Source organism: Heptranchias perlo, chromosome 21 (assembly GCF_035084215.1).
Source record: "Heptranchias perlo isolate sHepPer1 chromosome 21, sHepPer1.hap1, whole genome shotgun sequence".
In the NCBI taxonomy this organism is placed as follows: domain Eukaryota; kingdom Metazoa; phylum Chordata; class Chondrichthyes; order Hexanchiformes; family Hexanchidae; genus Heptranchias; species Heptranchias perlo.
The window spans coordinates 42,746,191-42,768,790 of NC_090345.1; the positions used below are offsets into that span (position 1 = coordinate 42,746,191).

Here is a 22,600-nt window from a genome sequence, read left to right on the forward strand (position 1 = left end):
CTCGAAAGGGTGGTGGAAGCAGATTCAATCGTGGCTTCCAAAAAGGAATTGGATAAATACTTGAAGGGAAAAGATTTGCAGGACTACGGAAAAAGAGCAGGGGAATGGGACTAACTGGATTGCTCTTACAAAGAGCCAGCATGGGCTTGATGGGCCGAATGGCCTCCTTCTGTGCTGTAACCATTCTATGATTCCATGTCTCTGAAATCCCCTCCCATTTCCCATTTTCTCCTGGGATGTCACTACCTGCAACCTAACAACAACTTGCATTTATATAGTGCCTTTGATGTAGTAAAACTTCCCAAAGTGCTTCACAGGAGCGATTATCAAACAAAATTTGATACTGAGCTACATACGAAGGTATTAGGACAGGTGACCAAAAGCTTGGTCAAAGAGGTAGGTTTTAAGGAGCGTCTTAAAGGAGGAGAAAAAGGTAGAGGGGCGGAGAGGTATGGGAAGAAATTCTAGAGTTTGGGCCTAGGCAACTGAAGGCACGGCCGCCATCGGCGGAGGGATTAAAATCGGGGAAGTGCAAGGAGCACACAGATCTCGGAGGGTTGTAGGGCTGGAGAAGGTTAAAGTTAGGGAGGGGCGAGGCCATGGAAGGATTTGAACACAAGGATGAGAATTTTAAAATCAAAGCGTTGCTGGATCGGGAGCCAATGTAAGTCAGTGAGCACAGGGGGTGATGGATGAACGGGACTTGGTGCGAGTTAGGATACGGACAGCAGAGTTTTGGATGAGCTCAAGTTTAAGTAGGGTCTAAGATGGGAGGTCGGCCAGCAGGCCATTGGAATAGTCCACTCTAGCGGTAACAAAGGCATGGATGAGGGTTTCAGCAGCAGATGAGCTGAGGCTGGGCGGAGATGGACGATGTTGGCGTTGGATATAGGTAAAAGCTCATCTCAGGGTCAAATAGGATGCCAAGGTTGGGAGGGGTCTGGTTCAGCCTCAGTCAGTAACCAGGGAGTGGGTGGCTATTTTAAAGCCGATGGTGTATCAAAGAGCCAACACCCACACCAGGGATCTAATGGACTCCCTCCTCCACTGCAAACCTCCAGGTGGGTCCATGGAAAAGGACTGTCCCACTGTCCTCGCACGCTCGCGTAGCATCCTGGGAAATGTAGTCCCGGCAAGTCTCGGCTTCAGGCGAACCCCCGCGAGAGGAACTACAACTCCCAGCGTGCACCGGGGAGAGTGGCCACGCATGCGCGTTTCCTTGTCAACCTGAAACCGGAAACAGAGTGTGAGAGGGGGAGGCGACAGTGTCCTGGTTTAGTGACAGGAATCCGCTCCCCGCTCCCGGCTCCCGGCTCTTCTTCCCTCCACATCATGGCCAAGAGGCGGATAGAGAAGGTAAGGGTCGCCCCGCATCAACCTTCACCTGGTCACGGAGCGCGGGCCCGGCTCTGGGCCTCGGCCTCGAGTTGGCCGCTCAGCGGACAGAAGGGACACATCCGCCGGCCGCGGTCCGCGCTCTCATCGTTGAGGGTGGCGGCGGGGGGGTATGAAGGCTCTCTGTGTATTGTTCTCGGTGCTCGAGTGTTTCGGCCTCCATCGCCACCCCGTCCTGCTCATGAGCCCGAGGCCCGCGGGCGGCCGAGTGTGAACCTCAGGAGCCGGGTTGAAAGGTTTTATTGCGACGCAGGGGGATAATGAGCCGCGTCCGGCGGATCTCACAAAGGGGCCGGGGCAGCTGGCGCCTGGTATGCGGGGGGCCTCGGGTTAAAGTATGAGGCCTCTCCAGGCCAACCGTCCCTTGAATTGGGTATGAATTGCGCCTGGAGAGTTATTTTAAAATGGTCCACGTTTTTATTTCCATCGATCCGGGAGAAGCACCGTCCCGAAACCGTGTCACCGGTTCCTGCCACAAACACCACCCTCTCCTGACACCCTTTACCAAGCCCACAGGAAATGTTGCTCATGATTATTATTCACCCAGAATAAAACCTTTCCCAGATTGAGGACAACAGAACTGTTTCTGCGTCCAACTCAAGGATAGGAAAAGTTTTCCCTTTCCCTCCCCTCCCCTCCATGGGTGCAGTGGGTCATGAACTTTTTTCATTCTCCTGATCACTTTCTCCTCAGACACTTGCCAACATGTGAGAGAAGATTATGGGCAGCTTGAAATTGGATTTTTTTTTGGGGGGGGGGGGGAAAGAAAAACTGAAAGGGTGTTTTGTGTTCGAACCAGTGTATGAAATGTTATACAGTGAAGGTGCTCACTGTGGTGATTGCTGTGATGCCAAGTTTGATGAGGCTGCATTTGAAGTGTAAAGACTGTGTCATGTTGAAGGAGCAATATTCCTTAATGGGTGGCAAAATTAGTAACATTTCCATTTCTGCTGCCAACAACCTGATGCAGATTTTAAGATTATGAAATGAACTGCCATGTTGCTCCTGTTACCTTGTCTAGGTCACTGTTTAAACGTGAGTGTGTTGCTGCTTGTTTTCACTCGCGACCTAATCCCACTCTGCAGACAGCACTAGTACTGTCAGATGTCATGGGCTGGAGGTGCACCAGGCTATTATAAGATCTACCCCCCCAAAAAAAATCAATGTGCCAGAGCAGTGAGGATAAATTTTACTATTTGGGAAAACAAAATCGAAATATAGTTTCTTTGAGAAACATCTGGCCATATCACTGGACTGCTGATGCTCTTTTGTCATTGTGGAAACCACATTAGAATGCAACTTAAGGAAGAATTGAGCTGTGAGAAAAAAGCTGATTTCTTAACTTGTTGAAGTGCTAGCATTTCTTAGCACTTTTCACTCTACAAAAGTATACCTTTCAGTACATTAAACTACAACTGGTGGTTTCACAGACCTAATATTGCTTATGGGAGAGATGCGTTACCATCGTTTGGGAAATCATGTGATCTGAATATTCTGCATTCTAATGTTCATTTGCTTTTGTAACCTGTAACTTTTCACAATCATTTCAGAGATGCTACGCTTGTTGCATGATGTCAGTATTAGTCTGTTTCAATTTGAAGTCATCCTGAAGGTTGTAGGTTCAGGCCCCACTCCAGGACTGCCAGGTCAAGAGGACAGTAGAGTGAGCAGAGGGAATTTGGCCTGAACTGGAATGAGTACATTATACCAGCAAGAGGCATTTGAGTTATGAGAAAGCATCAGAATGAGCTCGAGGGAGTTTTACTCGAGGACATAGATTTAAGCTGATTGGCAGAAGGATTAGAGGGGACATGAGGAAAAGCTTTTTTTAACCTAGAGGGTGGTGGGTGTTTGGAATTCGCTGCCCAAGTTGGTGGTAGAGGCAGGGACCCTCAACTCTTTTATAAAAAAAAATACCTGGACCTGCACCTAAAGTGATGTAAGCTGCAGGGCTACGGACCGGGTGCTGGAAGGTGCGATTAGAATGGGCACCTGGTTGTTCTTCGAGCCGGTGCAGACACGATGGGTGAATGGCCCCCTTCTGTGCTGTATCTTTTCTATGGTTCTATGGGACGTTGATTCGGAGTTGGCACAAAACTACTTTATTTTTGTTCCTGGGTACATTTAGTGTGGCGGGGCAGTGGAAATGAGTAATGTGTGGAACGTACATGCTGTGAGAATTTCTGGAACCCATGAATGTCCAGGAAAACCACAGATGCAAGCAGTGTCTCCAGGTAGACTTGCTCAAGCTCGAAATTGCTCACTTTAAGAAATGGTTAGAAACAGTCCACACTACGTGGCAGGAGGAACACACACTATGAATTTTGTCACTGCACATCTAGAGAGGAATAGTGAGTGTGAGAGAAAGATATCTGAGTGACCATCCCCCATGGGGAGTGCAGGATTGGCGTTGGGGTAGTGCAAAAAACGCTGACTGGTCTGAAGTTGTCTGATGGCTATACAATGCTGCAGGTGGGAGGAATTGCAACCAATATCATGGTTCTGTGGACCAAGTAGTCATCCAGATGAGAAGTAATGCTGTCATAAAAAGGCAAGCAGTAGTTATAGGGAATTCTATTATTAGAAGGATAAATAGCTTTTTCTGCAGCTGTAACCAGGATCCCCATATGGTTTTTTCCCTTCCAATGTCATGGTAAGGGATGTAGTGGAGTGAGTGGAGAATATTCTGGAAGGTGGTGATTGGTGGGTTTGGGGGCGGGCGCGCGCGGGTGGAGTGATCAATTTCAGCTTGAGGTTCTCTTTGGAACCAGTGGTCTAGGGAAGTGCAGAATACAGATCATCCAAAAAGAGTTTGATGGTTTGGACATTAGCGAAGAAAAGGACCTGCAGGGTAGTAATCTCAGGATTTCTCCCACTAGGCCGGTTTGAGAGAAGCAGGTTGGACACCAATTGCCAGATGTGGAAGGGATGGTTTCAGATTTCTGGGGTGGGGAAGCTCTATAGATGAGATGGGTTTCACAAAGCCAAACTGGTGCCCATAACCTGGCAGAAAATGTAAATAGGGCTGATTTAAACTCGTACAAGATGGAGATGAACAAGTCATGGAGCAAGTTTGGGAGGGGTTATGGGGCACAGTTGTCTAAAATAGTAAGTTTAAGGGACGTATGGAGAGATGTAGCTTAGGGCAGATAGAGAGGTTAAAGAAAAAGATAGTGAAGGAAAAAATAAGGTAGACGGTCAAAGGGTTCTGACTGGAGGACTTGATTGCACAGTGTTCAGTTCCATGCGCAACCCCTCAGATAATGAAGCAGTCCGAGCCCGCATGCAGCAAGACCTGGACAACATCTAGGTTTGGGCTGAAAGTGGCAAGTAACATTCGCGCCAGACATGTGCCAGGCAATGACCATCTCCAACGAGAGTCTAACCACCTCCCCTTGACATTAAACGGCATTACCATCCCCGAATCCCCCACCATCAACATCCTGGGGATCACCATTGACCAGAAACTTAACTGGACCAGCCACATAAATACTGTGGCTACAAGAGCAGGTCAGAGGCTGGGTATTCTGTAGTGTGTGACTCATCTCCTGACTCCCCAAAGCCTTTCCACCATCCACAAGGCACAAGTCAGGAGTGTGATGGCATGCTCTCCACTTGCCTGGATGAGTGCAGCTCCAACAACACTCAAGAAGCTCAACACCATTCAGGACAAAGCAGCCCGCTTGATTGGCACCCCATCCACCACCCTAAACATTCACTCCCTTCACCAGCGCACCGCAGCTGCAGTGTGAACCATCTACAGGATGCACTGCAGCACCTCCCAAACCCGCGACCTCTACCACCTAGAAGGACAAGGGCAGCAGGCACATGGGAACAACACCACCTGCACGTTCGCCTCCAAGTCACACACCATCCCGACTTGGAAATATATCGCCGTTCCTTCATTGTCACTGGGTTAAAACCCTGGAACTCCCTACCTAACAGCACTGTGGGAGAACCTTCACCATGCGGACTGCAGCGGTTCAAGAAGGCGGCTCACCACCACCTTCTCAAGGGCCATTAGGGATGGGCAATAAATGCTGGCCTTGCCAGCAATGTCCACATCCCATGAATTAATAAAAAATACTTGACTGTCTTATGATAGGCTGAGATGAGACATTAGTTTGAGGTCGAAATAGGGAAGGGTTCGTGTTACCAAAAGAAATCCAACAAAGATGCAGAGTTCTGGGTAGCAAAGCAGAACAAGAAAGCAACCTGAAGGTAGGAGTGAGTACGCTTGGAGAACAGTGACCTTAACTAATTAGATTCATATTGAAAATAGAAAATAGATAAAGAAAGAGGAGTCAAAGATAAAAATGTTGGACTGGCAATTAGTTAGTTTTATTGGAGTGAAATGGGACCTGGCCCAGATTATCTCATTTTTTAAAAAAAGGGCAAATCAAACAGTGGACCAACAGTGGGAGATGTTTAAATACAGCACATGGATATGGTACAGGTTAAATACATTCTGAGTTCAAGTAAGGGGGTTGCATAAGCTGGGATTCTACAGATAAAAAGGGAGCTTAGACCAAAATTTAAGTTTTTTTTTCTAAAGAGGCATTTGATAAACCTTATAAAGATGGAGTATGAAAGAAGACTGGCAGTCAACTTGACAAGGGTTTTTATAAACACGTAAGCAAAAGGATAGTCAAAGGATGGGACCATATAGAGACAAAGGGGCCACCTTGTTTTTGACAGGGATTGCCAGAGATGCTTAATAAGTATTCTGTCTCAGCTTTTACAGTGGAAGTTGAAAGTTGAACTGTAAGAGTACCTGACGTGGAAGAGCCCCGACTGGCGATAAATGTTCAAAAATAAAATATTAAAGCTTATGTGACTGCTGGTAGAAAAATCATCTGTTGAGATGGTATGCATCCCAGATCACTGAAGATGCTGATAGAGGTACTAACCATAATTTTATTAAAAACTTTTGCAAAGGACTGAAGGGTGCAGTAGGTTTGTGGCCTTCTAAGGCTGGGTTCCGGGGATGTTGGAGCAGAATAGAGAGCTTTACTCTGTATCTGTGAATGCGTGATCCCAAGTAAATGTGTTCCATTCCGCAGACTGACATTCATTACCTTAATTGAGCACAAATTTCACCAAAAATATAAACTCTCTTCTCCTAAGATGTCTTCGCTCATGATAGTAACCATCAGTTATATTGTATGTCCCATTTGTGGAGATGTTTAAGCCACGAGACGTTTTCTATCCACAGCACTTCAGATATAGATGGCCCAGTAGAATGTCATTATTTGAATGGCAGTTTTTTTTTTAAGTCACTCGCGTGTAAAGTATTTTTTGTTTTACATTATAGAAGATGTAAATTTTTACATCATAGATGTAAACTTTTATAAAAAGATTATGAAATATTATAAATCCAAGTGTACATTGTTAAACACTTCTTTATCAAAGTCCTAGATTGCAGTAATGTTTAATTTTGGAAATCCTATTACAGTTTGTAAAGGACTAATATCTATTTATCAATCTCTATTGTATATAATTGTATTTAGTGCACTTTCCTGTAATGCTGAATCAAAGTCAATTTGGCTGGCCGAGGCAAATTTATTCTAGGTGTATCTTTGCACCTAATTGGGTTATTAGAACATGATTGACACTTTATCAATAGCTACAGCAACTGTAAGTGCAACAAAATAAATGAAAAGCCAAAAACTGCAATCGCTGGAACCACATTAGCAGATCAGCCAGCTTACATGGAGAGAACAGGTGGGTCGATGTTTTTGGCCAGGTCCTCCTTCAGAACTTCACAAAGAAGCATTTTAATAAAATCAGGGCGGGGAGGAGGAGAAGAAAAAAAGCCAGCAAACAGATGCTAAAAGAACAATGTTAGATAATGTCAAAGGACTTCTCCAGACAATGGAAAGAAGTATAAATGAAATTGAAGATGTTAAACAGAGAATATGTGAATAGCTAAAGCAGTGAGAGGCCCTCCTGGGGAAAAAGGTCGAGAAAATGGGACAAATTGGTAACACACACAGTTTTTAAAACCACTATACTTAACGCACTGTTCGTCAACAAGCATGGCTCCCCATAACTTTTTGCCCAAGCCCCCAGTCACTGCCCTGGCTTCCTCAGTGTTCTGAATTGCATCCTCCCATACCTTCCCAGCCCTTTGTAGCACCAAATCAAAAGCAAAATACTGCAGATGCTGGAAATCTGAAATAAAAACAGAACATGCTGGAAATACTCAGCAAGTCAGGCAGCATCTGTGGAGAAAGAAACAGAGTTAACATTTCGGGATGATGACCCTTTGTCAGAATTGGAAGAAGTTGAAGATAAAACAGTTCTAAGTAACAGAGCCAGGCAAAGTTGGGTGGGTGGGTAGGAAGGAAGGAACAAAGGGGAAGGTCTGTGTAAGGTGAAGGGCAGGATTGATTAAATGACAACAGGGATGATGGTGCAAGGCAAGGAGGGTGGTAAAGAAACAAAAGATGAGTCTAAAGGAGCTGTAAATGGCAACAGCAGCACCATTTCCAGCTCCCATTTTTCAGACAGCAGGTGCTGGTAGTGGTTCTGATAACTGTTACAGCTCCTCTATACCTATATTTTGTTTATTTACATGTCCCATTACCACGCTCCTTGCCTTGCACCGTCATCCCTTTTGTCATTTAATCACTCATGCCCTCTATCTTATCACAGAGCTTCCCTTTTATTCTTTCCTCCCCTCCTTTGCCTGGCTCTGTTACTTGCTTTAAAACTTTTATCTTCAACTTCTTTCAGTTCTGACAAAGGGTCATCGACCTGAAACGTTAGCTCTGTTTCATTCTCCACAGATGCTTCCTGACTTGCTGAGTGTTTGCAGCATTTTCTGTTTTTATTACCCCTGTAGCACCAGCCTGTTATCACCACGAGAGACTGCATTCATTTTTCGTACACTGCCAAGTGGTATAATGTCCCGATTCTTATAAAGCATGTTTCTTCTCACTTGCCATAAGCAACGCCACAGGAGATCAACTAGTACATGGTTAAACATTGTTTTGTTTTATTGGTGCTTGGTTAGGCTATGTATCTACTGGTCGACTTGCTGGCACGAATAAGTCATGTAGAAGTTGGTTTGCCTGTTTTTACAGGCGGAACCACTGTGATATGAGAGAGTCAATCTATATTGAAATGTGGTTTATTACTAATGGAGACCTGGGATACGACATTTTTGGCAAATGATTTGAGTCAGGTTGTTTGGGTACTTGAGCAGTCTCACACTAGAATTTCAGTTGACTTCATTTAAACTGTATATGCTGCATTATAAATTCCTTGAAGGTGGCTTTTGAATTTTAAATAGGGCATCTTTCTCTAATGTAGCTGATCTTCTTGTGATCGATGACAGGTGTAGTCTCGTTTCCGTCACAGTTTTGATAATGGGGTCAAGCTGCAGTTTGCTCCATTCATCCACATCTTAATAGCAGGATTAGTGCTCCCATTTAAGACACACAACATCAGAAAAATGTGATTTAATCATTTTGATACGTTATACCTTTGTTCCAATTGAGGGTACTGTAGTGCACCTGTAACTCACTTGGCTCTGCCTCTTTTCAGATTAACTTGTTTGAAACAGTGAGTGGACCTTTCACATCTGTCCAGGTCCTTTAGAGTAGCCTGTGAAATGGGGTCAGGCTGCAGGTGGCCAAACACACAGCAGCAATCTGCTCAGCCTGCCTACACTGGAAATGGCAGCCTAGGCAAGGTAGCAGGAGTGTCACTCTGCTGGAATTTACACAGAAAAAAAATTAAATCACTTTTACTAACTAGGTAGAGTATCGTTTGATTCTACCAGCAGCATTGGAAATTAAGGATGAAGCTCCTTATTTTTGTACAATATGTTTTTATAAACTTATTTTTCCTCTCCAGTTATCACTCCCTCTACTGAAGGCACTGACTCATGCTGGGGTACAGTTCAACAGGTACTGGTCACCACCCGATACCTCGCTCAAGTGGTCATTCTTCATATGTGAACCTAGACAGTGGGTGTTGGCAAGCTGTTCGACAGTAGGGGGCATCACAGCTGAGCCCGATCCTGTCCACACACGCACTTTACAGCAGGGGGAATACTGATCAGGACCTGGAACCCTGGCTGATTTTACCCTTCCCTAGCCCATGGGTGCTGAGGGCCCCTCCTGCCACCCCGGCTGAGATCAGCTAACTCAGCACAGACTGGGAATCGAATCTGGGACATTCTGGTAGGTATAGCTCAGTCAAACTCTGCCTTTACCAACTGAGCTATTGGGGAGATGTACAATACAGTATTTTGTTTTGTAAAATTTGCTGTAGTTCATCCCATTAGCAAGAATGTTACTGTAAGGAAATACTTTAAATGTGAAATTCTTGGTCTCCTGTACCTGCACATCACTTTTTCCTTAAATACCTGTCAGCTGAATACATCTGAATTCCCAAAATGTTGATTTGTTCATCACTGGATTTGTACATCCTTGATTTGCATTGTAAACTAGTATATTGGACAAGTTTTGCAATGTTCCTTACCAGTACAGTTTACAATCCTGGGATTTAAATGACCACTTGAATCACTCAAGTGGCAGTCTTCTATTTGTTGTCATCTGAACTTCTTGATTAAATTAGTCTTGCAGTTTGCTCCCTGGTTTTATCAGTCGCTTTCACATCTCCATTTCATTCTGCTAGACTTTGACAGCTACAATAATTTGCTTTTTGTTTCATAATGATTACGCTAGGCTGTATTGAATATAAGCAACTTTTTAAAACAAAAAGGCTGCCAAGTTAACTAAGTTTAGCAGCTCTTGCGTGCAAATACAAGATTTTGACTCTAATCCTAAATGAAGAATAATGTCTCTTCAGCTGTATCTTCGCTGCCTGACGTTTCTGCTCGTGCTCATTTCTGGTGGAACACCTCCCTTCTGCTGTCAGCTGGTGCCACTGCTTAATTTCTGGGCCTGGCCTCTCCCAGACCAGGGCCTGTATTTGAGGCCCAGCCATGTGTCCTGGACTGCTTCTAGCTGTACATCCTCAGTGTTCTTTTTCTCTCAGCACAACCCCCCCCCCCCCTCCAAAAAAAAAAATTTCCCCTTGGTGTTTTCAGTACCCATCTCTCTCCTGTGCTCTGTTTCCTTCTTTTCCCCCTACTTCCAGAGCGTCCCAGCCCACTAGCCTCCATTGTGTGTGTATCATTATAAAACAGCATATCCTCTGACTCTGAGCAATGCCACGGGAGATTGTATGTGGTGCACCCCTCACGCTTGCAAAGTGTGTCACTCCTGCACCTGATTGGCTAAAATGTCATTCATAAAACAGCAACAAATCAGAACTGAACATGCTGCAAACCTAACAAGTATGTACAAGAGCTGCAAATCAAGGTCAAGCATTCAGAAAAGAGGTATTATTGACAATAAAACCATTACCTTTAGAGTTGCCTGTTAAGTGCTTGAAATCTTAAGAAATGTTTGCCTGAAGGCCTGCATCTCTTTCAGACACCTGGGTTCTTACGCCTGTCACTGGGCCAGCTATCAGACACCCTAAATAAATAGGCTTGATCAGGAAGTAGACTGCAGTCCCCCAAATGAACTTTTTTCAAGCACACTGGGCTACAACTGCCAGCATGCAACTGAGTTTGAACGCCACATTTCAGAGTTGGGGAGGATACGTGCAGCACACTCTGATCTACAAGGCTGACCATGTTCTGAACATGCTGGACTTGTTCGTAAGCCGTACTACTCTCCAGATCTGGCAATGAGAAGACCTGGTCCCACTAAAAACAAGAGTAATGCATAAACTTTTCAACTATATGTGAGGTAACTCTGGGAGGAAAACAATGTTAATAACTATAATACAAGGGCTTGTACTAGTAAAAATAGCATGAATACGGCTGCCATTCCATTTCATTTGTTACAGACGCAAAGCTATTTTATTTAAAGAAGAAAACAAATACTTTGTACTGAGTGCTACTGACCTGGAGCCGAAACAGATAAGAACTTTGCAATTTGCAAACTTCCCTGAGCAAACAAGAGTTACTCTTGAGTGACCTGAGCTCGCCTTTACTTACTTAGTGAGATTTCTAAAAAATTGACTCAGCCTCTCTTTAGCAGAACACTACATTGTATATTACATGGCATAACACTTTTGTCCTTATAAATCCATTTAAAATCCAACTTCTGTGAGCAATTGTGTGCACACGCACGTGCGAACATAGTGTGTTGTAGAGAATTGAACCTGCTATTCTCACCATCAGTCTCTGGAACAACTCGACCCTTAGCCTCAATGTTCAGAAAGCCTCTGCTTACCTCAAGTGCTGGACTTTGCCATTCCCAGTTGCCAAATAACAGGAAACCAAACCCGCTCCATCCCTGCTTCAACTAGGCCCTTGTGTCCCACTCTTGCTCCTACTGTACCCAACAGCTCTGTTCCTTGATCCATGTTGCATTGCCTGAGCAAAAGTTTTACTCCTCTGCATGTGCATCGTTCCTATCCAACTGCTCCACTTCCTGATCTATGTCCCAGAATAATCATGAGCGACACCAGGGAGATCTACTGATTAAATATAAAAAAACCACATTCATTGTGCTGGACTGGTCTTCACAAAACTCAAAGTAATGTCTGATTGTGGTAAGATTTGATTTGAAAATTGTGCAAATCAAACACCAGAGTTCCTTTCCCCCGTTTACAAATATTTACATTTCTAAGATGGGGTGTCAGTATTGTACTTCGAACTAGAGACTGAAATTTTATGTTTGCCTAACTTTGTTAGCAATGAGAATACTCTCCAGTATTTATCTCAGTAATATGTATTTTTCTATAATGTATAGGCAAATTGCCAGGTGTCTTCGATTCCTACCACTTGGAACTTTATTGAACACTGATCACAATTAGGCACTAAAAGAAATTGGTTTTGTTTACAAGTAGGCCCAAAAAAATTGGTCAGTTTGTGATGGGCATAAATACCACTTCAAGACTTGCACATGGGGAAGGCAGCTTGTGGGTGGAGCAAAATTGCTGTTGCACAGTTACCCTTTGTAACACTTAAAACTCATTAGTGTAGCAAGAAAAGCTTGTTGTCTTTACTCTCGTGTCTCCTCTCTTCCCTATGTGATTGTGTTGAAAGATAGCAAACATGCACAGTACATATATTGTAGACCCTTAGTCAGGTACCTGCATTTGGAATCCATATAATCATTATATGACATTTGTACAGCTACTATTGGACTAAATGCATTGTGAAAATCCTGGGAAATTAATTCTGAAGATAACATTTATTTAGATACTAATGAGTATAACATTTATTATGTTTAAATTGACAAAAATATCAACTTGAAGTTGATGCACATTCAATTGAAAACTAACTTGTTTGGGTTCTTTTCCATTGTGCGCATCTCTCATTTTTCAGTATTGCTGTGTTGTGTAGTCTTGCTATGCATCACTGTGTTTCTTTTTAATTCAGCATTGATGCTGTTGCTGTTTTGGTCCTCAGCATATGGCATAGTGTGATGTGAGTATTACCAAGTCTTAGATTTCTTGACACCGTATTTACTCTTCAGCCTCGGGAATTTGAATCGGGTCCAAATTCTTAGTTTGTATTTTAATTCAAATGTAAGCAGTGTTTTTTTTTCCCCGACATCGCTCAAAAATCTTGCAGCTAAGCTTGTGTAAACCACGCTCTCTGCCTAACGTGTCAGGTACTTTGTTCGGCAGGTACTTTAGAAAGCTGTGTAAATGTTAGCAATTTTTCTGCACGGGAGGTGATTTTGCTGCAGTAACAATGATTTTTTTTTCTTCTGATCATTTAGGAACTAAAAGACTTGCAACGAGACCCACCAGCACAGTGTTCGGCAGGTCCAGCGGGAGATGATAGTAAGGGTTTTTTTTTCAAGAATTACACTTTTAAAATATTTTTTGACAGAGTCTGTGTTCTAAATGTTGCTTAATATCTCTTGCCTTCAATGTTTAGTGTTCGCTTGGCAAGCCACTATAATGGGACCTGTGAGTAGCTCATAAATCTTTATTTTACATTTTGTTGAAGTTTTTAAAAAAAAATCATGGATGTGTTTCACACGTGGGTTTGTTTTTCTTCTTCCCCAACCCCCCCTCCCCCAGTATGACAGCCCATATCAGGGAGGAGTTTTCTTTCTTGCAATTCAGTTCCCCACAGATTACCCTTTTAAACCACCAAAGGTAACTTGCATTTAAGACATTCTGCACTTTGGGAGGGGAAAAGGGAACTTTTCTCTGAATGTAATGGTAACTTTTTATACTTAAAGGTTGCATTTACAACAAAAATATATCATCCAAACATAAACAGCAATGGCAGTATATGTCTTGATATTCTGCGGTCACAGTGGTCACCAGCATTAACGATATCAAAAGGTAGGGCCAATGTTCTTGGTATTTTAAGAATACTGTTTGAGTGAATCCTTTTCATGTTCGTAATGTGTCCTTTTAGTTTTGTACTTTCAATAAACTTTTTTGTTCAAAGTAAACACTTGAAAACTGAAGGACACCAGTTGAAATTTAGAGACCTGGTTTCAAACTAAGCTCAGACTAATGAGAGATGTCCTCTGATATCTTGCCAGCCTCAATTCACCCCCTTGATGGTTCTTTAGTCACAGAATATAAATTTGGCATTCAACTGGCAAGGCTACTTACTGAGGCCACATTGACACCTGGTATAAGAGGAGGAAAGGTCACATTAATGTTCAGAGGTTTAAGGCGCATGTTGGAGCAGAATGGGGGGGAGATTTTACTTTGGAAATTCGATCCGTGCTGTACCTGATCTGGCATGAATTGGTACGAGGGCCGTAGACACTGAGGATTATCAAAAGAATGAAGGGGGAAGTTATAGGACTATTTCCCAGAGTTATTAGAAGATGGAGTGCTTTACCATAAATAGCTATTGAGGCAGAAACTAAAGTATTACTTAGAGCAGAGTCAGATGGAGAAAGAAAATAGAAAAGGAATAAAGGGATCAGGAACTGGGATTACAGTAGATTGCCCTGGTGAATGTTCTAGCACAGGCACAATGGGCGAAATGCCTCCTGTGCTAAATTTCTTTTATTATAGACCTGACTTGAGGGTCTTTCATTTTTATTCTCCTATTCACTGCAATATTGAGAGAGTGCTGCATTGTTGGAGGTGCCATCTTTCAGATGAGATGTTCAACCCAGGCCCTGTCTGTCCTCTGAGGTGAACGTAAAAGATCCCATGGCACTATTCGAAGAAAAGCAGGAGAGTTCTCCTGGTGTCCTTAGCCAACATTTATCCCTCAACCAAAATCATTTAAACAGAATAACTGGTCATTAATCTCATTGCTGTTTGTGAGACTGTGCTCTGCACAAATGGGCTGCCATGTTTGCCCACTTAACCACAGTGACTACACTTCAAAAGTACTTCATTGGCCGTGAAGAATTTTGGAATGTCCTGGAGACCTGAAAGCTGCTACATAAATGCAAGCCCTTTGCTTTCTTTTACACATACGGTTTTAGTCTGGTACAGTGTCTTAGTTAATTACACCAACTAAATGTGTGCAGCTTGTTTTTCAATAATTACTCTGGCTTGCAAAGTACACTGGAGAGTAATGGGCATTTTTCTTCTTTCCTGACAGTTTTATTGTCTATTTGCTCGCTGTTGTGCGATCCTAATCCTGATGATCCACTGGTTCCAGAAATTGCACACATGTACAAAACAGATAAGGAAAAGTAAGTAATGTCTGTAGAATTGCCACCATCACGTAAGAAAACTGTTTAATCAACTGAAAAAAAAGTTTGATAAATTTATAGCTTCATCAAAAAGGGATAAAGCTAATAAGGGATAAATGTGCTGGTAAATTGGTTAAATTGTGTGGATGTTATAAAGCTAATTGGAGAAGTGCCTGTGAACACTATTGCTTAAATAAAGTGGAGGGAAAAAACTTTCTATTGCAAATTTGATGCACCTTCCTTTTGTTAACCTCTGGATTCTTGAAAACAGGCATTTTGGGAACCTTTGGTGCGTCTGGCTAGGCGCCATAAATTGCGATGTATTTGATTTTCACTGAGAAAAGAGTCACACTGGTTCTGTGACTTACTGGGAGACCAGCTAAGATTTCTCCTCCCCTGAAGAGACTGACGTATGCATCAATGCTGTCCTGTCAGCCCTTCAGTGCTTCCCCCCAATGCTCATTCTTTGTCTGTGGATCTGCATTCCGTTGCAGACAATGGGAGGCCACGGGAGACTCGGTGCTGCCACCTATCTTGTTGTTTGTTTCAGAACACGGTCATTCTATCAACAAGATCAGTTCCTCTGCAGGCTCATGGCTTTCTCACACACCCGCCCACGACTTAAGCCACGGGTCCGAGGGAGAAGGCCTAAAACATTCCCCTGAACCATGGGCTCCCTAGCTACTGAGGTGAGCGCTGAAAGGTAGCGTGGACTAACTTCCAACAAACCTATTGGGAGGTCACCACATCACTGTTTAAATGGGCTCCTGAGCCAGCTGATTCAGGTAGCATGACCAATGGAGATGAGTGCTGTTGGAGAGGATTGAGTAGGCAAATGGGGGAATGCAGAACAATCAGCATTGCAGTCATTTGGAGATTCTGTTATCTGTCTATTTTGTTTAACCACCGGGGTCCCCTCCATTATGCCAGATCCTTCTGTTAAATTTGTGTTTGAGTGCGGTGAAGCATCTGTTTAAGTGCTGAGAGCAGCATTAAATATAACAGATTTTATTCATTTAACGTGCTTTTAATAAAGTTGATCTGTTCGAAATCTTTTAAGGTAGAGCTGTTCAAACCCATGGACTTATGAAAATGATATATAGGATTTAAATTAAGTGTTTTGCGCTATGTTCATGTTGCTTTTTTTTAACTTTTGGTAGATACAACAAGCAAGCAAGAGAATGGACTCAGAAGTATGCAATGTAGAATTGGTGTCAGTTGTACTACAACCATCACGAGATGAAAAAGTGGCAACATTTTTTTCCAATTGGAACCCATGCAGTTCACAATAAATATTCATTGTGGGTGATGAGTATTGTAAATTTTCTTTAGTTGAAACAGTGCAAATAGAAAACATGCTCATCGTGTCTATACTCAAAACTACAAACTATTTTTGCAGGAATTGTCAAATGAGCAATGGGGCAAGTAGTTTACTAATTAAATGCCACATGCTGTTTTTTTCTCCCCCTGTTCTGACAAGCATTCCAATGCTAATCCTGATCTCAGTTCCCTGGTAAAATGGCTTTGTAATTCTATGCATTACATTTTTGTCTGGCATTAACAAACACCACGTTTTCTGAGATCATTTTCTTTTTACTTTGCTGCACTTGTTCCAAAATATGTGTAAAACATGGGAATAACCTGGTTGCCATCAGTGATTGCTGTTGCCAAATACTGACAGATGTAAATAATGACCCGCCCATTATAGCTGCATTCAACTCATTTACTGGAAGTGAAGGAGATGCATCATTCCGATGTTTATACTTCGAGTCAGTTTTTTAACTCGTGCAATTAATTGGATCACTCAGCAAGCCTTGTACTACGGTCCATCAAATATTGTATCATACAGATTGAAAATTACCCCTTGTTACCATGTCACAATTGTAATAGTTATTTTCATCTAGTTTCAAATGTCTTTTCATTAGGGGATAATTGTAAGTGTATATGGTGATGGTGCTGGCTGTTTATATTTGACATATATACAGTGTAACCGCTGGTAAAATGTACCCGTGCGTATTTTCCATTACACTGATCACAAAATCGATTTTCCCCCCTCTCCTGCTCTGTTGGCCTTGCTTGCCTGTGTTTATCTAATTTTAAGTAACATTGCCATTGTGAATGGTCTTAACATTAAACGGTAAATGAAATCACAACCAATTTTTCAGTTAGGTGGATTCCTTAAGCTTTAACCACTGTTGCAGAGACAATTTAGGAGGCATTTTGTCTTTAAAATTTTTGTGGATTATTTGAAATAGGTAGAATCATGGAAAACAATTTATTTCACATCATGAATTGTATGATGCTTATGAAAAATGAATTCACAACTGAACTGTTAGCTTCAGACTTATGTATCAAATGTTACTGCAAAATGCACCTTTTAGCTAAACAGCAAACTGAACTGTTGCACTTGTAATTAAAATGGTTGGAATGTGTTACCAGCACTTTGTTTAAAAAAAAATCCTCACACTAATTTTTCTGCTTCAGCGACTGACTGTCTTAAAGATATTTATCCTTGCTGAAACATATAGAAGTTTGCATTTTTGATTTTACTTCAAGAAATATGCATGTCTTTTTATGTGTTCCATCCCTTACCCTTGTCAGAAGTCTGTTTTCTGAGCATTTCAGAATGCTTTGTTCAGAAAATGGTAAGGTTAATGTTTCAGGTCTTATAACCCTTTGTCAGAACCCTCTGAGGTAGGGTTATCAGACCTGAAACACTAACCCAACCTTCCTCTCTCCACAGGTGCTACCTGACCTGCTGAGTGTTTCCATAATATTCCATTTTTTATTTCAGATTTTCAGCATCTGCAGTATTTTGCTTTGTTCAGACTTATGTCCACAGTGGCTGGCCCATGATGTACGGAAGCTGGATTAAATTGTCAACTAGTCGCATTCAAAAAAAGCTTATTTTTTATGGCAATGTCGCTGCCCGTTTTAGTTCGGCTTTTCATAGTATTATCTCTGGGCTGAAAATGCAAAGCAATGAAACGGGAAAGGAGTTTCTTGTAAAAGCAACACAAGGAGGAGGCTTCGCTCCGCTTCTGATGGATGTTAATTGTGGATCTCTGTGGTTTTAAAACACTTGTTGGTGAAACCTAAAAATCACAAGACATCATCTTTCATTTTTTTTTTGTCCAAATAAAAGAGTTCACAAAATTAGTCAAAGTTGGGAACTGTTCTTTGCTAAACCAGTTTTAAGTTTGTATTCTATGTATTTCGTCTGTGTGTGTTTATCCTGGTGTGTTAATATTGGTATTTCTGCTAGTTTCTGACGTCGTAGTAAAAGCTGATGCCTTTTGGAATTTTCAAACTATGCATGTTTTTTTTTATTTTATTCGTTCACGGGATGTGGGCGTCGCTGGCGAGGCCAGCATTTATTGCCCATCCCTAATTGCCCTCGTACTGTGATAGCTGCAAAAAAAAATGTTTCGAACAAAAAATAGAAAAATAGAACTTGAAATCTTGTGACTTTGCCATATTTTGGTGCGCCAAACCTATTGCAATTCTCAACGAGTTAATCTTTTGCTCGTGGAAACGTTGGGCATCTTACCAAAGGAAAGTAGTTGTAGCAGTCTGAATCTGTTGGTTGGAATGTCATTTTGAAATTTGACACCTGGGTCTTTCAAAAACATTACTTCCCATGGATCTTTCTAGTATTTATCGCTTTCAGGTGCACTGTAGGGAAATTATTGTAGTTCCTGGATATTTGATTAATAAGTTAGAGCTGAATAGAATATTAATCCTTTCAGAAAGTCCTTTAAGTTTATACTTTGGATGAAAGAATTCATTTAGATCAATTTTGTATATTTTAATTTTTTTGTATTAATTGTATTTTGTCTGTAAAGATTTGATTTTTACAAGATGATTGCACATATGACTAATGAAATTCCATCTGGGATTAGAACAGGGGCGTTGTGCAGATTAGAGAATGTTTTCTCATCGTGGTTGCATAGAGGCTTCGGAGGCACATACAAAGTTTCAATCCATGTTCCAATTTATTTGCATAGCTCTCCAGTTGCTGATATGAACATATATTGGTGTTCTGATTTAAGATTTATCTACCAATGAGCCCTAAGGCCCCAAAATTCAAATGGAAGAAGCCAGTGAATAGTAAATATAAGCACAAACGAGACTGACTTACCTGGGCTTCAAGGGTTGCATATCAGCCATCCCTGGACTAGTTGAAAGGACTTAACCAAAGTACAGCGGCATAAGGACCAAACTCTCAGTGAGTTATAGATGCTTTGTACCAATAAATGCTTGAATCTTGGGATGTTGTCGTTGATGCTTAACATTGGGCGAACAGCTTCACTTCCAACCTCTCACATCATCCTGACTGCGACATATGTTGCCATCCCTTTAAAGTATCAATATCCTGGAATTTCCTACCTAATACCAGTGTGAGGGTACTACCATCATGGGACAGCAACAGTGCAAGGGGAAGATCCACCACCACCACAACAGGGGATAGGCAATAAATGCTGGCCTTGCCAATGGAATCTCGAATCTCGAATCCCAAGACATTATTATAATGTCCTGCTAGTAATAGAGGAATGAAGAAACCTGTATTAGTAATTAAACATTCTAGTTTAAGTCTTCCTCAAAGCTGGTTCCATTGTTTAAATAACTGTTGAAACCTAACCTATTAAATTGTCAATGACAGGTCCAGCAGCACAGTTGTAAATGTTGAGGGGCAGAAAGCCTAATTCTATTTCAAAGTGCTTCATTCACTCACCAATATCTCGGCTCATATCAAACTCGATCTATAAATCTATTTACATATGTGATTTATTTGGAGTTTAGCCTGAAATCCTATATTAATGCAAAGTGCAAAATTCAGACAGACCTGCAATTGGGGGGGGGGGGGGGGGGGTGCCAGGTTAAAACTGGCCAGTATTCCAATCAAATGGCACCTTGGTATGGTGCCCATTATTGGCCACTTATGGAGATATTCAAACCCTGCTGGCCATGTAGAGAATAATCACAAGAGTGATGGAAAATTCATCTTAGCCTCTCATCATCTTACTTAAATTAAGAAATAATAGAACAAGAACAGGCCATTTTGTTCAAGTGTATTCCTTTCTACACACTATCATAGTGTTTATCCAGTTTATTTGTTTTCCTAATGGAAGTGAAATAGTCAGATATAAGCCTCCCAAAAGGCTAATGCTCTGCAAGATTGCTCTGTGTCTCGCCCCAAATTTAATAAAACAAAATCACAAACTACATTATTCAACACCGACCTGTTCCACACAGCAGAAGATGTTTTCATCAACCCTGCAGGACTGAAACTATAAACGTGTTTTCAAATCCCTGCCCTAAAGCCCCAAAACTGGGGTGCAGATGGGTAGAAATAACAGCCGTCTTTTGCTGTGGTTTCCACCCTTTTGATAACCTTGTTCACCCTCTCAAAACTGTTCATAATTTTGAAAAACGTTAAGATTCCCCCTTAGCCTTTTCTTTCAATCCCCAATTTTCAAGTAATTCTCCATAATTATAATGTTTCATTCTTGGTATCATTCTAGTTACTCTTCACTGCACCTTCCATGGCTCTAATATCCTTCCTAAAATTGGGTGTCCTGAACTGCATGCAATAATCCAACTAAGGCCTAACCAATGTCTTGTACCAATTTAACATTGCTTCCTTACTTTTATATTCAATGCCCCTATATATAAAACCCAGTTCCATTTACCTTTTTTATGGTATTTTCTACCTGCACTCTTAACTTTAAAGATCTATGTATTTGTACCGAGATCTCTCTGTTCCTCCACTCCGTTAAAAATAATGGCCCAGAATTTTCTGTCAAAACAATGGTGAGGTTAACAACGTTCACCATTATTTTAGCGCAAATCGCACAGCAACTTCAGGCGAGGGCAGATGCGCGGGTTAAATGTGAAAATCCGAAAGTTGCTGTCCAAGATGCGCCGCTCTGCCATTAGCTTCGTGAAAACAGCGCCTCACTGTGTGACTCACCATTCAAATGCATCGAGCAGCATGAATTTCCTGTACATGTGTGGTAGATACAAACTAAACTCGCCACAGAAAGCTGGGGCTTGTCAATTCTTCAATCTGATTGGTTAAGGAGATGCACAGTTGCTTGCCCTGTTCACTCAGAGCCCAGATGCCCTGTAGAGGGTGCCGCACTGTTTCCATCTCCCACTTTCAGCAACTTGCAGTACAAAGTCTCATGGAGATTAAATGGGCAAGGGCAAGTGCGGGTGCCGTTCGTTGACCGGCTACAGCAAATTCTGGGCCATCACCATTTAGAGTACGTTTTTACTCTGTTTCTGCAAAATGGAAGCTATCTCACATTTCTCTGCATCGAACTCCATCTGCCACCTATCCACTAACCTGCCAGTCTTCCTCAGTTTTCCATGCTCTCCAATTCAGCATCATCAGCAAAGTTCAAAATTGTTCCTCTTGTGCCTATTTCCAAATCAACAAACATTCAAACATACGAATTAAGAGCAGGAATAGGCCATTCGGCCCCTCGAGTCTGCTCTACCTTTTGATAAGATCATGCCTGATCTGATTGTGACCTCAACCGTACTTTCCCGTCTACCTACTATAACCTTTGACTCCCTTGTTAATCAGGAATCTATCTAACTCAGCCTTAAAATAGTCAATGACCCTGCCTCCACCGCTGTCTGGGGAGGGGAGTTCCACAGACTCACGACCCACTGAGATTAAAAAATTTCTCCTCATCTCTGTCTTAAATGGGAGACCCCTTATTTTTAAATTGTGGCCCCTAGTTCTAGTCTCTCCCACAAGGGGAAACGTTCTCTCAGCATCTACCCCTTCAAGTCCCTTCAGGATCTTATATGTTTCAATAAGATCTCTTCTCATTCTTCTAAACTCTAATGTATACAGGCCCAACTTGTCCAACCTTTCCCCATAAGATAACCCCCTCATCCCAGGAATCAGTCAAGTGAACCTTCTCTGAACTGCCTCTAAAGCAATGATGTCCTTTCTTAAATAAGGAGACCAAAACTGCACACAGTATTCTAGATGTGGTCTCACCAATGCCCTGTACAACTGTAGCAAAACATCTCTACTTTTATATTCCATTCCCCTTGCAATAAATGACAACATTTCATTTTCCTTCCTAATCACTTGCTGTATCTGCATACCAACTTTTTGTGATTCATGTACTAGGACACCCAGATCCCTCTGTACCTCAGAGTTCTGCAATCTCTCTCCATTTAAATAATAAACTGCTTTTCTATTCCTCCTGCCAAAGTGGACAAGTTCACATTTTCCCACATTATACTTCTTATAAATCATTTAATAAATGGAACAAGAAAAAAGAAAGACTTTCATTTATGTAGCCCCTTTCACAGCCTCAGGACGTCCCAAAGCACTTTACAGCCAATGAAGCACTTTTTGAAGTGCAGTCACTAGTAATGTAGGAAACGCGGCTGCCAATTTGCGTACAGCAAGGTCTCACAAACAGCAATGAGATAAATGACCAGATAATCTGTTTTAGCTGTTGGAAAGGAAAAGAAAAGAGGACATAGCATAGATCCTTGACACCCTC

The 22,600-nt window shown here is 42.0% G+C and overlaps 1 protein-coding gene across 5 annotated transcripts; it reads left to right on the plus strand.

The window, feature by feature from the left end:
• Positions 1–1,213: 1,213 nt before the first annotated feature.
• Positions 1,214–18,221, plus strand: LOC137340188 (ubiquitin-conjugating enzyme E2 D4-like). Of its 5 annotated transcripts, none has more exons than XM_068002580.1 (9): positions 1,214–1,356; positions 9,259–9,587; positions 12,812–12,859; positions 13,158–13,221; positions 13,319–13,350; positions 13,465–13,542; positions 13,629–13,734; positions 14,969–15,062; positions 16,223–18,221. In XM_068002580.1, coding segments are annotated over exons 4-9 (357 nt in total). In that variant the 5' UTR covers positions 1,214–1,356; positions 9,259–9,587; positions 12,812–12,859; positions 13,158–13,220; the 3' UTR covers positions 16,269–18,221. The 5 variants fall into 5 exon arrangements, with proteins under 5 accessions (XP_067858681.1, XP_067858683.1, XP_067858680.1 ...); XM_068002582.1 differs by having other exon boundaries at positions 9,259–9,311; XM_068002579.1 differs by lacking the exon at positions 12,812–12,859.
• The last annotated feature ends 4,379 nt before the right edge of the window (positions 18,222–22,600 follow it).